Raw genomic sequence first — 23673 nt, 5'->3', positions numbered from 1 at the left:
ACGCGGCTCTCGCGGTGTCTCGCGCTCAGCCCCGCCCACCTCTGCCCCCGCCCTTTCCGCCCCTCCCTCCCCCTCCGCCCTGTCTCTCGGCGGCAGCGGCGGCGGCGGCGGCTCGCGCAGCTCGTTGGCTCACTATATAAAGGGGAGAAGCGGGCGGACCGGACGGCTGGAGCTGCAGCCGGTGGCGGCAGCGGCGGCGCGGGGAGCGGCGACCGGTGGTGGTTTCCCTCCTTGGCGCGGGGTGGGGAGCGGGCAACGCCCCCCGGACCCCACGAGGGTCGTGGCTTTTTTCTTAAGGGCGATTCTCGAGGTTTTTTAGCTCCGGGAGGACTGCCCCCCTCCTCCTCCTTCTCCTCTCACCGCTCCCCTCTACTCTTTCAGGATCCGATTTTGTTTGAAATTTTTACCCCCAGTCTTGCGGTGGCTTGGGCCACCCTCCGGGTGTTTTGGTTTTCTTTTTCTTTTTTGGTTTTGTTTTTATCTTGTTTTCTCGGGCTTGCCCCCCTCTTGTTTGTGTTGTGTGTGGAAATGGCGAACTCGGCAAATACAAACACCGTGGTAAGGACGTGGTTTGGTGGCCGGCGGGGGCTTCGTTCAGGCGGCAGCAACGGCCGGACCGGGCGGGGGCGGGGACGGCGGCGACTCCCGGCCTCTACTCTCCTCAGCCGCCCGCGCGGCCGCCGCCGCCGCCACTTCCCGCCTCGGGCGGAGCGGGCCGGGGCGGCGGGCGCGGGGGGGCGCCTCGGGCTCGCGGCGGCGGCGGCGGCAGCGGCGGGGAGGGCGGGGGCGCCGGCGGGGCCTGGGGCCGCCGCGGGGCGGTCCGGGCCTCGAAGGCCGTTGGGCCGGGGCGAGCGCGCGGCCCTGGCCCCAGACCCCGGCCGCCGGGAGGGAGAGAGGGCGGGTGGGAAACCGCCGCTTCCCCCCGAGACGGGTCCGGCCACACTGGCTCGAGAAGGGCTCCCGGAGCAGCCTCAGAACAAAAACCGCGTCTGGGGAATTGGGCGAGTCCCCAATACCCACCGTGGTCCACTTCAATGCGGTGGATGGTGAACGGCTACTTTGGGGGTTACTTGGGGTGTTTCTGGCGGTTGTGCTTAGGGAGCCTTCACTGGGGCCATTTTATATTTCTTTAAAAAAAAAAAAAGGACGAAGGTTGAAAAGCACTTATCTCGGTTCCTTCCGAATCGGTAAAATGGCGAAGGGGAAGCAAAACCCCCATCGTATCTTCCACTAGCAAAAGCACCAAAGCAAACAAAAAAAAGCCTACAGTGGTCAAAGTGCCCCCGCTTTCGCCTTGAAATTTGCCTACTTCTCCCATTGACCCTTTTTGGTTACTTGCGATCACGTAGGTTTGCAAAAAGCAGTCACATAAATAACCTTTTCAGTCACGAACGCAATATGATCACTAGTCCACCCCACTCTTATTTTTATTCTGACAATAAAACACGTTTTTGCCCGGTCCCAAATGCCGCAGACAAGCCCGCGGCCGCCCGACTCCGTACCGTTGGCGACTCGGGTCGATCCATCATGGCTGCGGCCGCTTACCCTGCTTTTCAGTCCCTGAGCCTTGTGGTCCTCCTCCCTTTGGCTGCCCTGTTTATATAGAGCCATTGCCGCTCTCTAATATAGACTCTGCCAGGATGGGAAGGTGCTTTTCAGGCCTACGTCACCGCCTCTCCATTTAAACACTAGATCCGGCTTTAAATAGTGAGAGCTGCTGAGAGCGGGGCTGGGAGGTGCGTGCTCCCGAGGCGAGAGGCAGGAACGTGCAGAGCTCAGTTTATTTCTAGGTCCTTTCCTTACCCTGTTATTTCGCACCCAACAGGGCCGCTCTCAGAGCCCCAAGTTTTTCATTGTTTTGATGCAGTAGCTAGGATTTCCTGTCTTTGTTAGGGGAAAATAGAATTGGTGTCCATTCTTTTCATTTTATTTTTATTTTTGCTTTTAAAGAGAATTGTAGCTCAGATGTCAAATCGTTTTTGTATTGGAAAATAAGTGCGTTATTGACGGGGATTAAAAAAAAATGCTTCCTACATTAACTGTTGGCTTCAGGGGACTTTGGTAGTGTTTTGATCATTAAGTATTCAGAAAATATGTTAGAAACAAAGCTTCTGATGTGTCATGTTTTTCTATTAAGTGTTGGAGACAAAAAGCTTTTCGAAGAAATAGTTAAGTGCCTAAAAGCTGCAACATAGGACCTTATGCCCACGGTACATTTACCTATAAGGGAATTGTAAGTAGTAAGAGTGAAGAAGTTTAGTGCAAACTGGATTGAAAAAAATTAAAATTCTAGGTAGATAGTGTTTTCTGTTTCATTGCATATCGATATCCCATACAGAAGTTAGTTAATCCAGTTTATTTCCCAGTATTACCTCAGGGGACTAACACTTTTGAAAGGAACCTTCTAATTAATCATTGGGTACTGCCACTGTCTTGGCTCTTTCATTTACCAGTTTTTAAGTTTGGAGTATCTGTGTTAAGAAAACCAGGACAAACCTAAATTACTTGGTATTTTGTAGAAGGCAAAAATTTTGGCTCAAGTAAGGTTTAGCATTTTAAATAATAACTTGGAAATTGCTTGTTTCAAATAGTGTGTTTGTACCTCCATGCTTTTAAAAACATCGGTATTTTGAGGGCTTATCCACTTCTGAACAATAATGCTAAATTATTCTCTGTGTGTTTATACTTCATGAAGAATACACATTTCCTTTCAGCTACAGTGCTTTTAAGAATCCTTTAAATGGTCAGGTTGTGGGTGATTTTGCACATAAGCAAAATCCTAAAACAGAATGGTTTCATTAAATGGGGAGTACCTGAAGAAAACAAATTTTGTACTTGTAAATGCCTGGATCTCCAAGCTGGAGATTTTTAGGAGCGATTGACTTCGGAAAACACCAAAGTATCCAGTTGGCTGAAAAAATAATTTTCATCATCAATTTAAGATTCTGAGTACCGATTTAAAGTTTCACCACCTCTTTATAATGCTTTAAGGATCATTGCTGGCTTAAAACGACTTTTTAAATGTTATTTTTGTAATTCAGTGGTTAAGTCACCATGGATAAGGTGATACCCATAGTCAGTTACACTTTCCTTATATATAGAATCAATGTTAAACATAAGGAGGCCGTGTAGGGTTTTACATTTTGCATGTGAAAATTTAAAGTTCACAGAGGCAGATTTGGCAAAATAAAAGGTTAGTGAGTGGAATAGCAAAAGTGAGAACCCAGATATGTGAATTGCTTTTCTGGTTGTAATGAAGAGGAACGAATAATTTTTAATAGTTGAGGTAAATTGTACAGAGGAACTCATTATTTATATTTTGGGCATTGCAGGGACACATTTTCTTAGAGGGTTCTCCTGTGATAACCATGTTGTTGATAGAGATGCTAACGAAACATTTAAATTTGTTTGAGCTTTGGTTATGAAAGCAAACCCTTGGTTTTATTGGGTAACCAGTAATTTTTACTAGAAGCAGGATATAAAACACAAATGACAAACATTAAAAGAAAAAGTCTGATAATCTTAACTGTGTGTGATAATGGGTAGGATTTATAATGAGGCACCACTAGTTTTGTCCCACTGACATGCAAACTTTTTGCCTAACATGTTAAAAATAGGATGTGGGTTGGGCAAATTACTGTCTATCACCTTTTGATTTTTAAAAAATACTTTATGCTTTTGAAAGTGCTTTCACATCTGTTTTCATTTTATTCTTCTGGCAACTTTCTAGAAGTCATCTTTCCCTCCAACCCCTCCCAAGAAATAGCAACAATAATAGTAATAATAATTTAAAAAACAAACATTGAGGCTGTCCATGATTCCATTTCATAATATCATTTGGGTAGTGGTTGAAGGAAAGAAATCTTGGGAAAGAGATCAGTATGCCTTGTTTCTCTGGGACTTCTGAGACCTGTTAGTGTGGGTATATGAACAGTATAATGGTGTAGCTTAAAGGCACAGACTGGTTAATAACAACAACAACAACAAAAAATTAGGTGGTACTTAAATTTGAATGTTTTTTAGGTTGCAGATGTCACAAATAACTGTAGGATGAAGGTTCTCTAGTTTAAAGCTTAATGAGGAGGTTCTGAGATAGAAGAGGAGTCAAAGGAAAGAATAATGGGAACCAGACATAGCAACCCATAAAGCTGTTATTGGATCACATTAGGTGCTTTGAGTATAACAACATAGGAAATTATAACTGGAAATTGTGTGGACCTTGTATGTGTAAGGATCTTCCCTATACAAATTACATTAAGTAGTCTACGCCTTTTAAAAAGATATGCAGACATAAAATAATTCATTTTAACTGAAGCAAATGAGGTTTGTTAAGATGGTGATATCTTTAAAGTTGTATCTTCTAAAATAAGTTTTAGATATTTGGAGAAACGATTATATTTAATTTGTTTTGAATTCGTGAAAACGTGTCATTTAATATGTAAAAAATGATCTTTTTCAAGTCTTTTATTTTTCCTTTAAAGCCTAAATTGTACAGATCTGTGATTGAAGATGTTATTAACGATGTGAGAGACATCTTTTTGGATGATGGAGTTGATGAGCAAGTTCTGATGGAACTGAAAACTGTGAGTTTGCCTCTCTCTTTTTGTTGTTGTTTTTAGTAGTCATACTTTTTCCTTCCTCCCTTAAAATACTCTCTTCAATCCACGACTGATCCCTAATTTTTCCATGGGATGAACGTTCAACTTTGCTGCAGGAGGCAGTATAAAGTTAGGTGAAGGGTGCTAGTTTTAAATCCCAGCTCTACAGTCCATCCACCCTCTGACTTTAGGCACATTGCTTATATTTCAGTTTCTTTGTATGTGATAATGGAAATTAGTAGGACTTAACTTTTTTTTTTTTTTTTTTTTAAGTTTATTTATTTTGAGTGAGAGAGGGAGAGAATCCCAAGCAGGTTCTGTGCTTTCAGTGCAGAGCCCAGCGTGGAGCTCGATCTCACAACTGTGAGATATAACCTGAGCCAAAATTGAGAGTCCGAGGCTTGAGCAACTATAAGTCCCCCTTATAGGTTTGTTTTAGTCCATTAATGGATGGTTATGGTCTAATTATTTGACAGTGTTTTTTTTTTCTTCCTTATTTCTATGGTTTTAATGTACATATATTCTAAAATGTATTTATGTTGTACAAATTAAGTGCTGGGTGAAAGAATTTCACATTCTTAAGTTTTTGTTTTTTTTTGTTTTTTTTACAGGGCCAAATATTGGGTTTATAATCTATTTTACTTTGGAACTGGTTTTCTGTCTCTTGGATTTTTTTGGATTTAAGTGGAAGCAGTTCGATATTCTTATTTAGCATTTATGTTTTCTTGGTATTGTAATGACTCATGAAATCATGCAATCTTTTTGCCATATTGCTCAGAACAGTGGTTCTCAAAGTAAGGTCTGTGGAGTCCTGAGGTTTCCTCACAGATTCTTTCAGGGGGTCCATGAGGTTGGCCAAATGCCCAACTCTGGAAATCATAGTTTGTCATATTTCCAGTAAAAGTTGTGTTCTGACAAGTGGCCAACTAAAGTAGCTACTCAAATGCACAAGTGCTTTTCCTTGAGGTAACTGTTCCATATGCACAGTGCTTTATGTATGCATCCCATTTTGATGCAGTGAATATTAAAACGATGTTTACTTAAGGGTCCAGAGGAGATCACTGTTACTATTAAGAAGTGCCATTATTTGATACTCTTTAATGAAATGTATTAACATTTGGAATATCTGCATAATTCAGTGAATTTGTATTTTCCAAATGACCAATGCATGATGTTGCAAAATCCTTTCAAAGTGAAAGATAAATTAATGGATTTTGTGTATGGTTTCAGATTCCACATTATAGCTAACTTTTAAGAAACCATAATTTAAAATACTTTTTCTTTTCCCAACTGCTTAGCTGCGGGAAGACAGATTTTCTTCTACTTCAACCAAAACAACAAAGTAGATGTAGAAGCAGATAGGAGAATCCAGCTATTTTTTCTTTAAGCTACTTGTCAACTAAATTTGATCTGGAAAATATGGTTATTTTTTTTAAAGATATGTTATTTATGTTAACATGTAATGGATACATTGCTGTTTTTAAATGCATTCGTAAACATAAACAACTTAGTTATAATTTCATAAAAGCTTTTTGAGGTCCTCAGTAATTTTTGAAAGGAATAAAAGATCCTGAGACCAAAAAGGTTTAGAACTGCTGGCTTAGAAATTGGATATTGAGTTCCTTGAGGACAGTAATCACAGTGCTAAGAACATTTGTTTTGGCATTATTTATCTATTCAGTGGAAGTGTGGAGGCTGCAGCTTAGCAACTTATTTTATTATTTTTTAATTTTTTTTAATGTTTATTTTTGAGAGAAAGAGAGACAGAGCACAAGTTAGGGAGGGGCAGGGAGAGGGGGAGACCCAGAATCAAAGCAGGCTTCAGGCTCCGAGCTGCCAGCACAGAGCCTGACAGGGGGCTCAGACCCAGAAACTGTGAGATCATGACATGAGCCAAAGTTGGTTGCTTAACAGACTGAGCCACCCAGGTGCCCCTAGCAACTTATTTTAAATAAGGCAAACCTCATATTTATTATGGTGATAAAATGTGTCTTAGGGTGTTTAGGCATCTGTGGGCAACTTCTGTAGAGTTTTTAACAAGAATCTGCCTGTGGGAGGAAGGAAAAATATATAGATTTAAGTGAAATGAGGAAATTTTTATTTACCTTGAGAGAAGTGTAATGGTTACTAAAAGTAAAGAGTAGGTATCCAGAATTGCTAGTGAAAGAACACCAACTCTTGAGGCATGAGTTGGAAGAATAGCAATATAAACTACTGAAACAGCATAAAGTATCTCAGGGTATGAATAAGAAAAGAGTAAGATTAGTTTGATTCCTTTGTGTTCTGTGGAGCAAATACTATGCTGTTTACATTACACTGGTGTAATGGTTGACCTTAAAGTACTTTGAACTTATGTAGAAGATGCAACATTTTTAAATGTAGGAAATCAGCTCCAAAGACTTACCTTAAGTCATACTGGCAGTTAATCCAGGTTGTTGGTTATCTACTCTTGCTTTTCACAAAGTGTGGGGAATTGGTTTTTCTGAATGGTTCCAATAGAATCAAGGCATTCTCTCAAAGAGAATGAGTTGTCTTTGAAATTAAATAGCTCTACCTGTATTTTTATTATATTTGGCTGTTTAAATATATATTAGTGTAATCTATACAATGGAGTATGTAATATATTGAATAATATATATATATTATGCACCTTTTGTTTGTTTAGTGGCTAGTTTTTAATAACAAAAATTGTGAATTACTCATCTTTGAATCCCTAGCCTCTAACACAGTGCCTTCCATATGTGGTTGGTATTCAGTAAATATTTAATTAAATTGGTTAATAACAAACATGACTCCATAATCTAACTGAACAAAGTACTGTAATATTTTTACTGTTTTTCCAAATGGGGCATACTCTTCTTTTCTAGATTGTCACTGGATTTAAAAATAAACTGTTAGACTAAACTGAGTTTATGTTATTTTAATTCTCTGTACTAAATTTCTTCAGAATCTCATTAGAATTTCCAAAATGTGCCCTGTCTGTGGTGATGAAAACATTCCGTATCTGTGTTCTCCAGTATAGTAGCCACTAGCAGCATATGGCTGTTAAGCACTGGAAATGTAGTTAGTGGAACTGAAGAACTGAGTTTTTAATTATAATTCCAATTTAAATCACCATGTGTATGTGGCTAGGGGATATTGTATTAGATTCTACAGGTTTAGACATTCTTGCTAATAAAGATTAACAATTGATTTTGTGTTTTATGTTTTACAAAGAACTTTGTCATTAATTCTAGCCCCTCCTCTCCTCTTTTGGGCTATTTCACAAACTTTTATCAAAAATTTCCCTACTGCTGTGAAGGATACATGGTGAATTAGATTATGAATTAAGATGAGTAGTGACTGTGCATGTAATTTAAAGTTTAACTAGATAATGCTGGAAGGGAAGTGATGGGAAAAAAAAATCAACCTGGGCACCAGGGTGGCTCAGTTGGTTAAGTATCCAACTCTTGGTTTCAGCTCAGGTCATGATCTCACAGTTCATGACTTTAAGCCCTGCATTGGGCTCCACACTGACAGTGCAGAGCCAGCTTGGGATTCTTTCTCTTCCTTTCTCTGTCTCTGCCCCTCCCCTGCTTGTGCATGCTCTCTCTCTCTCTGTCTCTCAAAATAAACTTAAAAAAAAATTCAACCCAATTTTCTAGGTTATCTCTTGAAACACTATAGGCCTACTTTAATGTATAAACTATGGGAAATAAAAAAAAAAATCACCACAGTCTTGATTTTTGATCTATCTATACATACATACTTTAAATATATGTATTTAAAAAATGTTTTTAATGTTTGTTTATATGAGAGAGAGAGAGAGAGAGAGAGAGAGAGAGAGAGAGAGAGAGAGAGACTGAGCGCAAGCCAGGGAGGGGTAGAGAGAGAGGGAGACAGAATCTGAAGCAGGCTCCAGGCTCTAAGCTGTCAGCACAGAGACTAGTGCTGGGCTCAAACTCAGGAGCCATGAGATTATGACCTGAACTGAAGTTGGATGTTTAACCAACTGAGCCACCCAGGCACCCCTTAAATATATTTTTTTACTGTTTATTTTTGAGAACTAGAGACACAGAGCATGAGTGGGGTTGGGGTAGAGGGAGAGGGAGACACAGAATCTGAAGCAGGTTCCAGGCTCTGAGCTATCAGCACAGAGCCCGACGCGAAACTCAAACCCATGAACCGCGAGACTGAGCCAAACTTGGACCCTTAAACAACTTAGCCACCCAGGCACCCCATTTTTAAATCTCTATTTGAATGTAAGTTGTGATTTGGATTGGTGAGTGATTATGGATGGGAATGACAGTCTAGAAATCCTCTTTAAAGGGAATGATAAAATCATCTTTCTTTCTACACTGTCAGAGCTCCCCATATCTCAACAGCAAATACTATGGGAGATATAAAACATGGGCTCTCCTAAAGTTAACAACTCAGGAAACAACAGATGTTGGCAAGGATGTGGAGAAAGAGCAACACTTTTGTACTGCTGGTGGGAATGCAACCTGACACAGTCTCTCTGGAAAACAGTACAGATTACTCAAAAAATTAAAAATAGAACTACCCTACAACTCAGCAATACACTACTAGGTATTTATCCAAAGGTTACAAAAATGCTGATTTGAAGGGACACATGCACCCCAGTGTTTATAGCAACACTATCAACAATAGCCAAATTACTGAAGGAGTCCAAACGTCCCTCGAATGACGAATGGAAAAAGATGTGGTTTGTGCACGTGTGTGTGTGTGTATGTATATACACACACACACACACACACACACACATATAATATTCCACACACAATGGAATATTACTCAGCAATCAAAAAGAATGAGATCTTGCTGTTTCAACAACGTGGATGGAACTAGAGTGTATTATGCTAATAAGCAAAGTAAGTCAGGGAAAGGTAGATATCATATGATTTCACTTATGTGGAATTTAAGAAAACAGATGAACATAATTGGATAAAAAGAGAGGGAGGCAGACCATAAGAGATTCTTAAATATAGAGAAGAAAGGAAGGGTTGCTGGAGGGGTGTTGGGTGGGGGATGGGCTAACTGCATAATGGGCATTAAGGAGGGCACTTGTTGGGATGAGCACTGGGTGTTACATGTAAGTGATGTATCACTAAATTCTACTCCTGAAACCATCATTACACTATATGTTAACTAACTTGGATTTAAATAAAAAAAAAAACAAAAACCATGGCCTTTTTTTCTCAATAAAACCGCGAGAAAAAATTTTCTCGATTGGCGACAAATCTGAAACTCACTTTGTCTCTAGATCAGGTTTCTCAACCTTGACACTTCTGTCATTTGTTAATTCTTTGTTGTAGAGGGCTGTCCTGTTCATTGTAGAATGTTAGCAGCATACCTGGCCTCTACCCACTAGATGCCAGTAGCACCCGTCATTTCTGACAACCAAAAATGTGTCCATGCATTGCCAAATGTCCCTGGGGGCAAAACCACCCCTGATGGAGAACGATTATTCTAAATATATTCTAGTTATATATAAATACTTGGGTCATAACTTGAACAATAATCCATTATTCCACTTCATTTGTCCTTGTGGAAAACTCTGTTCCCCAACCCCAGTTCAAGAGAGCCCATATGTAAATGAATTTGTCTTCTGTTTTATTCAGGAGCTAGCTATTTTGTGGAAGTAGAATCCTTCAGAATTTCTAGCCTAGCAGACTGCCAGGAAGCGGTAGATTAATAAAAATATATAGATCAAAAAATAGACTTGGAGAGAATATGCTTTGACGGGGTCATTTATCATGGGCTAGAGACTTGAACCTAGGCCTTTGTCTCCAGATGACATTCAGTACTTACCGGTAAAAAGAAGGTACCAGAGTTGTGACTAGGCCTGCTCTGATAACAGGAATATAGTGTAGAGTTTAGAAACTTGGACCAGAGCTGGGATTAGGGTGAGGCAAGCAGGTTGCCTAGTGTGCCTGCTCACTCTCAGAGTCCAGCCCTGACTGGAAATAGTGGAGTCAGACTGCCTGGATTGTTCTTCATTTTTGCCTGCTTTTAGTTGGTGGTCTTGGATAAATTATATAACTTCTTGTTCCTTGGGTTCTTTTGCTGTAAAAAGGAGCTAGTAACAATGTCAGTGTTCTAGGATTTTGTAAAAATGAGTCTGTACCTATAAAGTACTCACAAAGTGCACAGTTAGAATACAGTATTAGTCTAGTTAACATGATACACAGGTGTATATCTGAGTTATTTGGGGAACAGAAAAAGAATTTTCTCCGTGTCTAATTTCAGAGACCTGGCAAAGATGGCTGAAGTAGGATTGCCAGAAATAATAGCTACTGTGTTGGAGGGAAAATAGTATTATGAAAAGGAAGAAAAATAGTTCTTCCTATTTCCTTAGCAAAATAAATAAATAAATAAATAAATAAATATGTAACAATTCAGTATTCTTGGTTGTTGTTAGTATTAATGTTATCTCTGTTGATGAAAGTAGGTATTGTTTAGTTTAAATAGCTGATAATTTAAAAAATAGAATATTTTGATAAATACAATTAAAATCATATAAAAAATGAAATTGGAGAGAAAACATTCTGCCAATTTGAACTTTATATTATGTGATGTTAAATTTTAATGTTAAGTATTTAGGGTACTGTATTTGTATTTTTTACATTACCTAGTATTTGGTGCTTAGTAAATGGGGATTCTTTGTGGACTACTCCCATCACCCCTTTCTTCTGTCTTCCCCACAACCCCCAGCAGTTGGAAACGTATGGGGCCATGTTTGCTTGTCTTAGTGACTAGTGGACATCCTTGGCATTTAGTAGGCTACAGCCAGGAATGCTGTATTTTCTGTACACTTCCTATGGCACTACCCTGTATGATAAAGCATTGTCCTGGCCAGAATGTCAGTAGTATCCTTACAGAGAAATATTATGCTGGAAAACAAGTTTGTTTTCCCTTCTCTTCTTTGAAATTAATACTAAATGTCTGATAAGCTCTTAGTCATTTTGTTAGCTTCTGAATAAGACACATAGTCTCTGCCTTGAAGGAATTCATACTTTAGTAGAGATGATAAACTTAGTGTGAAAAGTACAGAAGAAATATTTCTAGGGTATGGAGGCAGTCAGTGATTTCATTGAGGCTGTGTGACTTTGACATTTGCATTGTTTGGGGAATTGTGAGGAAAGACTGTCAGAGGGAGTAGTTTACTAAGATTTAGACATGAGATATGTATGCTGTATTCTGGGAACTGCAAGTAGTTGGACACTGTTAGGAAAATAGAATACAAGTTATAGTAGCAGCTAGGAGAGGTGACATATTCTGTACTAAGGAGCTTGATTTTTTCTTAAAGTGAGAAAGATTTTCTGGGATGCTAGTTAAAATGCAGATTTTTGGACTTCTGCTCCAGCGAGTAACTTGATAGAGAGGTAGTCTGACATTTGCTTTTTAATTCAGTTATATTTACAAAAAAAAAAAAAAAAAATTAAATTTTAACAGCCCTTTAAACTAAAGGGCTGCAGTATGCAGTTTGAAATGCATTAGTTTAGACTTTAATAGCATGCATTAAAGTGACCTGGACAGACTATTAAAACAGATTTTTGGCTCTATCCCAAGAGTTGCTGATTCAGTAGGTCTGGGGTGGGGCCTGAGAATTGGTATGTCTAACAGTTTCTCAGGTGATGCTGATGCTGTTTGTCCTGGGACCACATTTTGAGGACCACTGATTATTGTAATAGACGATAGATTGGAAGAACAAGTTTTCACTAGAATGTAGTCTCTGTGAGGAGAAGGATATTTATCAGGTTTGTTCACTGTCTGTTCTCAATGCCTCTACTAGTGTCTAGTAGATAGGAGATCTCAGTAATTATTTGCAGAATTTATGACTTGATGAGGGGAGCTCAGAGGACTTAGTCATTACAGTTTACAGTAATGGGAGGAGAGGACTTGAAGCAGGCCCATAACAGTAAACAATCCTCTGGAAAGGATAGTGACGATAGTGATGAGGTGTTGGGTGGATTCTGACCCATAGGCCGTTGACTTCAGAGGACTCACCTAGTACCTGAGTACTACTAGGTGAGTAGTACCCAGCACTTAGCACATGATACATAATTACTAATATTTGCCATTACCATGGAAGTTTCATTGAAGTAATGTGATGGATCAGATTGCAGTGGGTAGATCAGTTGGAGGTGATAAAACTGAAGCTTTCAATTTAATAAAAACATGGACTAAACACAACTGTTTCTTAAAGCATTAATTAATAGTACTTTTTTTACCGTGATTTTTGGCTCACCAGAGACCAGGTTTTGTTTTGTTTTAGACTCTTTTTTTTTTCTTTTTTTTTTTTTTTTTAATGTTTATTTTGAGAGGGAGGGGAGGGGCAGAGAAAAAGGGAGACACAGAATCTGAAGCAGGCTCCAGGCTCTGAGCTGTCAGCACAGAACCTGACATGGGGCTTGAACTTACGGACTGTGAGATCATGACCTATGCTGAAGTCGAATGCTTAACCAACTGAGCCACCCAGGTGCTCCAGTTTTGTTTTAGAACAGACAAAAGTATAGAAGGTTTGGGTGAGTGCAGACTGTTTGGAAGCCTTACTATATGTTAGTTGGAATGTGTTTTATTCAACGTGTAGGTGTCCATTTTGCTCTGCGTGCTATGCTAGATGCCTACTTCATGGAGATGAACCAGATGCAACTTGGGCTCCCAGAAAGTCATTCTTTGTTACCCTAGAAAGATCTCTAGCTGTTTTCAATCTGAGATTTTTCAGAGACTTAGATTTCTTAGCTGAAAGTGAGTTTAGAAGTAATTGAACTTGTTCTCTTTTTAGATGAGGAAAATGCCCAAGAAAGATATGTAATTTGTCCACAAAGCTAAATAGTGGCCAGACTAGGACTAACTGGGTTTCTGACTTCTGGTGTCATGTTCTGTTACACAATTAATAACCACCACCACCATAATAATGAAAATAACATTTATTAGTGCTGACTTTATGCTAGACTGTGATAATTTACAGGAATATGTTATTTTGTCTTCACAGCAAACCAGGAGATAGATATTGTTACTATCTCTGTAAGAATAGTCTTCAGGCAAGTTTAAATACTAAGCCTGTTAGGGGAATGGTTGCTTTGGGAAATTGACTGTTAATTTACTTTTTCAGCAAGCCATTAGAGCTATGCTGGAATTGTAATTAGCATGTAGCTACAAATATAGAATTTCCAGAAGTTGGAAGTGTCAGGAGATTATAAAAATCTTTGTGAGTATTGGTAAAGGGAGCTTCTTGAAGGATCTGATAGAAGCCTCAGGTGAGTTAGGCAATATTCCAAGAGCATATCTTAGGGGAGAAAACAAAGTATGTGTAGGTGCTTGTGTACAAAATGACTGAATTAAATTTCATTTGTATATTTAAAGAACAGTTTGTTCCTTTCTTGGGCAGTTTCTTATAAGGGTTGAGGCTCTCTAGATTGAACACAGTCTGGTAGAGAGGAAATGTGTTAGGAAGAAGGATGAAATAGTCATAAATACTTTATTTTCTGTGTTCCTTTTGCCCATGTCTTGATCTCCCCCCCCCCCCATCATAAAAGCTGTCCTATGGTGTGATGAGAAAAGAGAAGGGGAAAAGCAGAAAAGGGTTGTCATTTCTTGTCATGATGGAAGACAGAGGGGAATTTCAAAAGGTGTAGAGGGTTGAGAGTGCCTCTAAAAGCCTTAGGCATTGCTGCTGCTTTATCCTTGTGTAGGATTGGACAGATGGAAAGTTACCCTTTTCTAACTTGAGGATTGCCTGTATAATGTTTCTCGTTGTTCAGATCAAGAGAAGATGAATTTATGTTTTGCATATATAATTTAAAAGATATTTCATTAAAGAAAGATTTCCATAAAAATAGTAATTGATTTGGTGTTACAAAAGGATAATCTTTGATTATTAAAAACTTGCTTCTGTGAAACTGAGTGGAATTACTAAGGAATTACTGTAGAAAGTTTGAAGATATAAAAAGAAAATTCTCCAGTACTCTAAGATAGCAAAAAATGAAATTTGATACTTTCTTTAATGTTTTTTTGTTTATTTTGAGAGAGCATATGGGCATGGGAGGGACAGAGAGAGAGAGCAAATCCTAAGCAGGCTCTGTTCTGAGAGTGTAGACCAATCCGTGAGATCATGTCTTAAGCCAAGAGTCAGATGCTCAACTGACTGAGCCACCCAGACCCCCCCTGAAATTTGATACTTTAAAAATTAGTTTTGGTTATTGCATACACTTGGATAAGAATTAGGGGTTGGTTTATTTTGTGGTTGTATCAGTTTTGAAAATGGAAGAATTTTATGAACAGACTAATAAAATATGTTTTGTCTATGTCTGGATTTATCTTCCTTGATGTTCACTTAGAATGTTCTTTTCTTTACCTTAGTTGTGGGAGAATAAACTAATGCAGTCTAGGGCAGTCGATGGATTTCATTCAGAAGAGCAACAGCTTTTACTGCAAGTTCAACAACAACATCAACCTCAGCAACAGCAGCATCACCACCACCACCACCATCAGCAAACTCAACCACAGCAGACGGTACCTCAGCAAGCGCAGACCCAGCAGGTCCTTATTCCTGCCTCACAGCAAGGTGAGGCTGGGTATATTTTTCTACTTACAACTTGGAATTGAAATTTGTCATTTTCAAAGAAGAGAAATACTCTAGGTTTTTCCTTTCTATTGGCCGAGGGATTGGTATATATATATATTTGCCGACAGATTTTATATAAAAAGTGGATTTTATTTTTGTAGTAATGATAAACAACTGGTTAACTAATTGAGAGCCTAAGATGATATTCAGGTAAGTGTATTAATACTTTTGAGAAGTCTACATAATGCTGGATTTCCTACAATAAGTCAAATCTATAAAGGTTTATTTAAGGGTTTCATTATTTTAATTGGGAAAATCATCTACTTTCGTAATGAAATTGATTTATTCCTCCAAAGACCTATTTAAGTTTAGTTTTTATAAATATATCTGAAACATTGGAGAATTTTTGTAATGATGGCAATCGGAAATTTCAATTTCCTAGTAATTTAGTAAGTGTAAATTGACTGAATTAGATTTCTTTTAAGCGAAGAGTGTATATATAACATACCTTAATTTATATTACTTGGTTTCAAGGTAAGAAAAACCAAGTATTTATAGATTGTGTCCATAGTGCTTTGTACTGTGCAAGTAATTTCATAGATTTTGTGTCACTGAAGCTTTACAAAAGCTTTGGGAAGTAGCTCTTCGAACATTTCAATACTCAGGAAAATTTGGGCCCTGAAAAGGCTAAGAAGCTTGGCCTGTTGCATATAACAAGTAATTTCTGTCGTGACAAATGTGTTCAGTTATGAAACTTCCGAGCATTTGAGTTTTATAAATCTTGTTATTGAAAAGGAGAACGAAGGTATATGAAAAATTTTATTTCAAAGTAACAGTTTAGTTACCCATATGCCTCATTTGAGAGTATCTGAGAATATACTTAAGACTTAAAATTGATAGTGATATATGGTAAATGATGTACAGTAGAAATGTCTATTTGGGTTATTTTACTGTTATGCCAAATATGAGTTTTAATATTTGATTTTATTCTGTATCTGCATCAAATAATTTTATCCTTTTAATCTTTTTTTGTTTTTTGTTTTTATTCCTTTTAATCTGTTTTGATGACTGTTCCTCCTATTGCCTTCAGGTCTGGCACTAGGATTTTAGGTCATCATAAATTAAAATTTGATTTTCTTCACTCAGAGAATATTAGGATAATGGGATTATCATTTATTCTCTGAAATTTGCGGAATCAAACACTTAATTCCTTTTATACTTCTGTAATATTGCCATTATTTCTGATTTATATTTTTAAAAACATTGTTGGAAGTAACTTAAGATTCTGGCAACTGTCAAATGGTACAAAAGGGCTCTGTAGGTTTAAAAAAAACTAGAGTTTTTTTTTTTTTTAGCTCATTCTTAAGGGGTTAATAATTCATTCCAACAGTAGCATCATTATATCGATAAAATAGTTCATGCTGAGTTACCAAGACAGGATTAAATTGTGTTTGATGATTTCCAGTTTAAGAATGCACAGAACTGTATACGTATAAATATTAGGTGTCTCACTACTCCATGTTCCCAAATTCTCTTGTGTCCTTATGTATTGTTACTTAATTCTTTTTTTTCATTGATGTTTTCTAGTATAAGATGGGTATGTCACAGCTGTTATTTATAGATATTTATAACATTCTGAGATATCAAATGGGTGAATGCATTTGAATGCAGAAAAGGTGAAAAACTTTTTCAGCATTGTATAGCATTCTTAGGATTGTGAAACAACCTCATGGTTCCTTGTTTGCATGTGTCTTTTTTTTTTTTCTTTTTACTAGCTGCTGCACCACAAGTTATAGTTCCTGATTCTAAGCTGATACAACATATGAATGCATCAAACATGGTGAGACTCAAAATGTAGCACTTTGCTTGGCTCTACTTTAACTCAAAATTGTGATTATGCCTGGGTATGTTGTGTATTAACAGTCTGAAGTTTATTCAAAACTTGAGCAAAATGGCTGTTTTATTTAGTTTCCTAAATATTGGATTTAGCAGCAAATCTAAAGTTTAGCTTGATACTTAGACATTGAGGTTCATAAAATTATACAGTTTTCTGTTGAAAATACCAAAAGAATGGTGCTTTGTGAGAGCTGTTTTATTCCATGCTATTTTTGAAAATAGGTTTTGAGACCTACCAGACATACTGTGCCAATTATAGTTCTGTTTCAGAAGATCCATTAATTGCAAGAGGTCAGGAATGCTGAGAATTATAAGCTCTAAAAATGAAAATGAACTATTTGCATAGTTCAAGATAACTTTTTAAGATCAAACTTTTAAAAAGTTTTGCTCTGATTTAACCATAGCATAGCCTTTTAAGATTTATTACGACGTGTATGCTACTACTTTAAAGTGCATTTTAACCAGCTGAGTTATGTATTAGTCTTTTGATATTTCTAAGGGATATTCACTGAACATAAGTCCTTAAATTTTCACATTTCGTTTAGGGCATACAGTATTTCCCATCAAAAATAGTACCATATAACTAAAACTCAAAAAACCTTTTCAGATCCTTAGAGAATCCTTACCTATGAACTTAAAGCTTTTTTTTAGTAAAACATTAAAATGAAGTCTTATTAGAATAGTTACTCCAGCACTTTCTTATAAATGACTTTTCTTCTGTTTACAATATATAGACTGCTAGTGGTGTCTCAGTTCTAACATTTCATTCTTAAATTCAGCCAGATCTTTTATTTAATGATTAAAGAATCATTAAATGATTATCATTTAATCATAAGAGTCATTTAAATGATTAAAGAACCATTTAAAAAAAAAAAATCTTAGCCTAACGCCAGCAATGAGATTTCTTTTCAGATAGTTTTTTTTTTTTAATGAAAAAGGAGTATTTTAATTTTTTTTTTTTTTTAATGTTTATTTTTGAGACAGAGAGAGACAGTGAATGAGCATGGGAGGGGCAGAGAGAGAGAGAGGGAGACAAGAATCTGAAGCAGGCTCTAGACTCTGAGCTGTTAGCACAGAGCCCGAGGTGGGGCTTGAACTCACGAACTATGAGATCATGACCTGAGCTGAAGTCGGACGCTTAACCGACTGAGCCACGCAGGTGCCCCTGAAAAAGGAGTATTTAAAAAAAAATCACTTCTGGGGCGCCTGGGGGGCGCAGTCAGTTAAGCGTCCGACTTCAGCCAGGTCACGATCTCGCGGTCTGTGAGTTCGAGCCCCGCTTCAGGCTCTGGGCTGATGGCTCGGGGCCTGGAGCCTGTTTCCGATTCTGTGTCTCCCTCTCTCTCTGCCCCTCCCCCGTTCATGCTCTGTCTCTCTCTGTCCCAAAAAATAAATAAACGTTGAAAAAAACAAAATTAAAAAAAAAAAAATCACTTCTGTTTGGTGAGTGATGAGTAGTGAACCTCAAACTCATTTGTGATTGATAAGCCAGATAGGAAACAGGGCTCACCTACTAGACAAATGATTCCTTTTAAAATATGCCAGCCTTATAAATTTATAACTTGACAGAATTGCAAATTTCTGCACTATAGTGGAAATTACAGTTTTTAAATTCACAAAAAAAAGCATATCTATTTGTACTTCCAGTTAAAGTTGCTGGAATTAATTTTTTCTGCATGAAAATCACAAAATTCCAGTCTATTATGGAATCACAAGAATTTTTATCATTCAAAAATTCCATTTCAGGTCTAATACCCCCAATTATTTTTTTTTAACCTCCACCCTTAAAAATAAGAGTCTAACTGTACGATATATATTGCAGTTGGTACTATTGAGACTGTTTCCTAGGGAATAACTTGTGTCATTTTAAAACCAAGTTTTGTAGAATCACTTGGAGTAGGCCCATCTTACTTAGATTTTCTAAGAATTTTAAGTGTTTGCGAGAGAATTTTGAATTAAAATTGTGTTTAAAGAGACTGGGGCAAAATCAGTAGCCCATCTCTTACCTGTTTTTTACATCTCCTTGATTCCAAAAAGCATGTATTTAAACAGATCATGGGTCAGAAACGTCAATCAATAAAATGCATTAGCATATATATGTATTTTAGTATTTTATTTGATGTTGTCAATCAGTGTTTGCCTCATACATTTTATATGTTCTGAAACATAATCACTGTGGGCTCCTTACCAATAAAAGGTTTTTGGGTTTTGTTTGTTTGCATTATTATTCCTGATTAGAAGATAGCCATTAAAAACAGTTTTGGGGTACCTGGGTGGCTCAGTTGGTTACGCATCTGACTCTTCGTTTGGCTTAGGTCCTGATCTCACTGTTTTGTGAGTTCGAGCCCCATGTCAGGCTCCATGATGACAGTGCAGAGTCTGCTTGGGATTCTCTGTCTCTGTCTCTCTCTGCTCCTCGCCCACTTATGCTGTCTCTGTCTCTCCCAGAATAAATAAACTTAAAAAAAATTTTTTTCTAAAAGTTCTAATTTTTTTTTTTAAAAAGGATTTTATTTTTAAGCAATCTCCACACCCACCATGAGGCTTGAATTCTTGGGTCACATGCTGTACTGACTGAGCCAGCCAGGCACCCCAGTTTTGATTTTTTTAATAGTTATGCATGCTTTGGAAATGAACACATTGAAAAGTTAAGTAATTCAGTAAGAATGGAGGATAGTGGTAATATATTAGGTAGAAAGGTATTTCAGAGAAATTACAAAACAAGACCAGGGTACCAGGGTGGCTCAGTTGGGTATGTGTTCGACTCTTGGTTTTGGCTCAGGTCATGATCTCCTAGTTAGTCAGCTCAATCCTCCCATCTGTCAGCTCTGTGCTGACAGTGTGGAGCTTTCTTCGTATCTTCCCTCTCTCTGCCCTCCCTGCTTGTAGTTTCTCTCTCTCTCTCTCTCTCTCTCTCTCTCTCTCTCTCTTTCTCTCTCAAAATAAATAAACTTCAAAAATATTAAAAACAAAACAGGATCTTCTATCAAACCAGTGTTGCAAGTTCTCTTTATGAAATAATTGCTCTAATGCATTATTCTAATGCTATTTCATATAATACGAGAATAAATTTTCAGTAGATATCAATAAAGGATGGTTTGTGTATGGTATGTCACTCCAGAAATATTTATTGGTAGCAACTTGAACGTGCAGAGGTGTGTAGGTGGTCATTGGGTCATGTGTGATGTGTAGAAACTAGAGTTGTCACTTTGCCAGTATAGGGAGATCTATTAATCTTATAAAATATGAATTATAAGCCCTTAATATGTTTTTTTAATGTTTAGTTTGAGAGAGAGAAACCGAGTGGGGGAAGGACAGAGAGAGGGAGACAGAGAATGCGAAGCAGGCTCCATGCTGTCAGCACAGAGCCCGGCATGGGGCCTTAACCCACAAACTGTGAGATCGTGACCAGGACCGAAGTCAGATGCCTAAGCGACTGGCCACCCAGGTGCCTCTAGGCCCTTCGTATTTCTAAATAATATTTCTCAGTAGTAAATGGCTGTTAACTTACTCCTCAGACTTAGATTACCTTTCATTTGCCTATACAGACAAGATTTATTAAAATAAATGAAATGCAGAACCTGCATTTCATGAAGAGAACCTGGTGGGGCTATAGCTGTATTCTGGGGACATGGTGGGAATTTGAGGCTTTAGGTGTAGAAATTACTTAGGCCTATTAAATGACAAGAAGAAACACATTTTCTTTCTTTTCTTTTTTAATGTTTATTTTTGAGAGAGAGAGAGTGCGCTCTGTGAGCAGGGGAGGGGCAGAGAGTGGGAGACAGAGGATCCAAAGTGGGCTCTGTGCTGGCAGTGAAGAGGGGCTTGAACCCACAAACCATGAGATCATGACCTGAGCCAAAGTCAGACACTTAACTGACTGAGCCACCCAGGCACTTCATATTACTCTACTTAGTGGAAGTACTTACGCAAAGCATTTAGGCTAGGTAGTCTTTATTGTATCATTTTATAAAATGGGATTTAGTCTCACTAGAACTTTTAGTATTAGTATACACTAAACAATAAACTTCCAAATACTATTAAAATGTGCCAGAGTTAAACTGAGGTACTCTTGTGCCCATATGTGGTTTTGATTTTTTTCCTTTGCTTCCCCCCCCCCCCCCCCCCCCCCCCAGAGCGCTGCTGCTACAGCTGCTACCTTGGCACTCCCTGCAGGCGTGACTCCTGTTCAACAGATATTAACAAATTCAGGTAATTAGGAATAACAGCACCATTATTTATATGTATAACTCAGAAAATTGTACCATCTAGTCTTTGTTTTGGCCTCATTGAAAAAAATCAGTGTTGGGGCGCCTGGGTGGCGCAGTCGGTTAAGCGTCCGACTTCAGCCAGGTCACGATCTCGCGGTCTGTGAGTTCGAGCCCCGCGTCAGGCTCTGGGCTGATGGCTCAGAGCCTGGAGCCTGTTTCCAATTCTGTGTCTCCCTCTCTCTCTGCCCCTCCCCCGTTCATGCTCTGTCTCTCTCTGTCCCAAAAATAAATAAACGTTGAAAAAAAAAAAATCAGTGTTTCTTTTGTGATTTAGCTTATTAGGTTATTAAAATAAGATCAAGTACTACTGCACATTAAATGATAATTATTGCTGAGGATGCAGTAGGGAAGATGAAAATTGCACTTGAGCTTTTGATCTGTGAATAAGAATCCTATTTATTGAATGAAGTATAATTATATAGAAATACATAGATTTTTACACCTTTACATAGATTAATACGTACATAGATTTAATACTTACATAGATTAAACACCTTTAACTTGCCAAATAAATTAAACTTGACTCCTTTGAACAAATTTGTGATATCAAACTAAGTACTCTGTTTTATATAGCATGTCTGCATAAACTGACAAAATTTACTTGGGATTTTTGGCATATTAACGTTGGAAGAATTTATGTGGCTTTTAAGTATTCTTTCTGTAATCGTAATTATATAATTTCTTATTATTTTGCCAATAAAATTCTAAATTTGTAAAGAACTTTCTACATATTTTTAACGTGTAATTGTTGCTTTTTAATTATTTGAAGATTCTGCATCATCTAAAACAACAAAGAGAGGGATTCACTTCTGTGTGTATAAGCCATGCATACAGTTAGGATTATGTGGCAATGATAATTGGTTCAGCAAGCTTTGATTGTTTTTAAGCATTTTGAAACTAAGTACCCTGGTGCTTTGGCTCAAGATACTAATGAACTGTTACGCTTTCATGTCTTGAAGCTTTAAAAACAAAGAGCCCCTGAAAACATCTGATCTTGCTTACTGCTCTTTCATGACTCCTAACATGTTAGTAAAGATAATTTAAACTTCTAATCAATTCTCATAATCTGTTGTTAAAACTTTATTGGAAAAGAGTTTTATGAGGATAAGTAAGGAAAAGAAAACGTTTTAAAACATTTATAAAACATGGAGAAAAGTGAAGAAGGTAAGTTTACTGTGTATGGGTGACAATGCTTAATAAAATCGTTAGACTTCTTATTTGAGAATTAATAGGGCATTTTGGTGGTTTGACATTTACCATGAATTCATTTATTTTGAGATGGTTACTGCTAAAATGGTAACTTGTAATATATATGTTTTGCTTTAGGCCAGCTTCTTCAAGTAGTCAGAGCAGCCAATGGTGCCCAGTATATCTTCCAGCCTCAGCAGTCAGTGGTTCTACAACAACAAGTTATACCACAAATGCAGCCTGGTGGAGTACAAGCCCCTGTTATACAACAGGTAATAGAGTCATAAGTTATGATCACAGTGGGGTTCTTTTTTCTTCTTCTGTTTGAATTCTCTGGGTGGTTCCCTTTCTCTTTCTCATGGCTTTGTCTATACGAATGTTTAGACTATTCTCTAATACTATACATCCTGTCATTCTAAATTACTCCTGTATACGTCACAGCTTAACTTACATTCAATATGTTTAAGACTAAGTTGTCATTATCCTTGCTTATCTTTCATCATCCCTCCGAACATGTTTTTCAGTCAGTGGCACCACTTTCCAGCTTCCTAAGCCTCCCAAGTTATCTGGTATTCATTCAACAAATATTTACTGTGTGGCTGTGTATCAGAGTCTTTGCAAGGGACTAGAGATTTAAGAGTGAACAGAGCAGGCATGAATCTTATGAAGCTTATACATTTTCTGGGAGTGGGGTGTGGGATCCTCCCCCTCCTTTACCTTTAATATGCAACGTATCACAAATTCCTACCAATTCTTAATAGCTTTTTTTTTTCAGACTGCAGTTTTAACATGTTTGCAGTTCCTTAATATGTTTGAAACTAGTTTTCTTTTCTCAGACTCTCTTATCATTTCCTTAGTTCATGCTTTCTTAATTTCTCACTTAAAATACAATTATCCTCTCAGTACTATATATATATATATACACACACGCTATATACTATGTGTAAAATGTGAGCGGGGCACCTCAGTGGCTCAGTTGGTTAAGCGGCCGCCTTCGGCTCAGGTCATGATCTCGTGGTCTGTGAGTTTGAGCCCTGCATCAGGCTGTGTGCTAGCAGCTCAGAGCCTGGAGCCTGGTTTGGATTCTGTGTCCCGCCCCTCCCCCCAGTAGTACTCTGTCTCTCTCTGTCTCTCAAAAATAAATAATTGT

At 37.9% G+C, this 23673-nt stretch overlaps 1 protein-coding gene, 1 long non-coding RNA gene and 1 other non-coding gene across 4 annotated transcripts in view; 2 read left to right on the top strand and 1 right to left on the bottom strand.

Annotated features, from left to right (window-relative positions):
- Positions 1 to 1634, bottom strand: part of LOC109500956 — a 32865-nt gene extending 31231 nt beyond the window's left edge. Inside the window, exon 1 of the long non-coding RNA XR_002743209.2 lies at positions 1503 to 1634. This is a non-coding gene — a long non-coding RNA (uncharacterized LOC109500956). The remainder of the gene's footprint in view (positions 1 to 1502) is intronic.
- GTF2A1 (general transcription factor IIA subunit 1) overlaps positions 96 to 23673 on the top strand; it is a 44475-nt gene continuing 20897 nt past the window's right edge. Inside the window, exons 1-6 of one of the 2 annotated variants that reach the window (XM_023255911.2) lie at positions 96 to 558; positions 4482 to 4583; positions 14964 to 15168; positions 16944 to 17008; positions 21201 to 21276; positions 22662 to 22795. In XM_023255911.2, coding sequence (XP_023111679.1) covers positions 529 to 558; positions 4482 to 4583; positions 14964 to 15168; positions 16944 to 17008; positions 21201 to 21276; positions 22662 to 22795 — 612 coding nt within the window. In that variant the 5' untranslated portion in view covers positions 96 to 528. Of the gene's footprint in view, positions 559 to 2191; positions 2211 to 4481; positions 4584 to 14963; positions 15169 to 16943; positions 17009 to 21200; positions 21277 to 22661; positions 22796 to 23673 lie in introns of those variants that run through there. The other variant, XM_045060336.1, reaches the window with a different exon arrangement.
- On the top strand, positions 16231 to 16373 carry LOC111561232. The gene has a single exon (XR_002743586.1). It is a non-coding gene; the product is annotated as a small nucleolar RNA SNORA79 (small nucleolar RNA).

This window comes from Felis catus, chromosome B3 (assembly GCF_018350175.1).
Source record: "Felis catus isolate Fca126 chromosome B3, F.catus_Fca126_mat1.0, whole genome shotgun sequence".
NCBI lineage: Eukaryota > Metazoa > Chordata > Mammalia > Carnivora > Felidae > Felis > Felis catus.
This window is presented reverse-complemented; position numbering and strand designations above follow the sequence as displayed.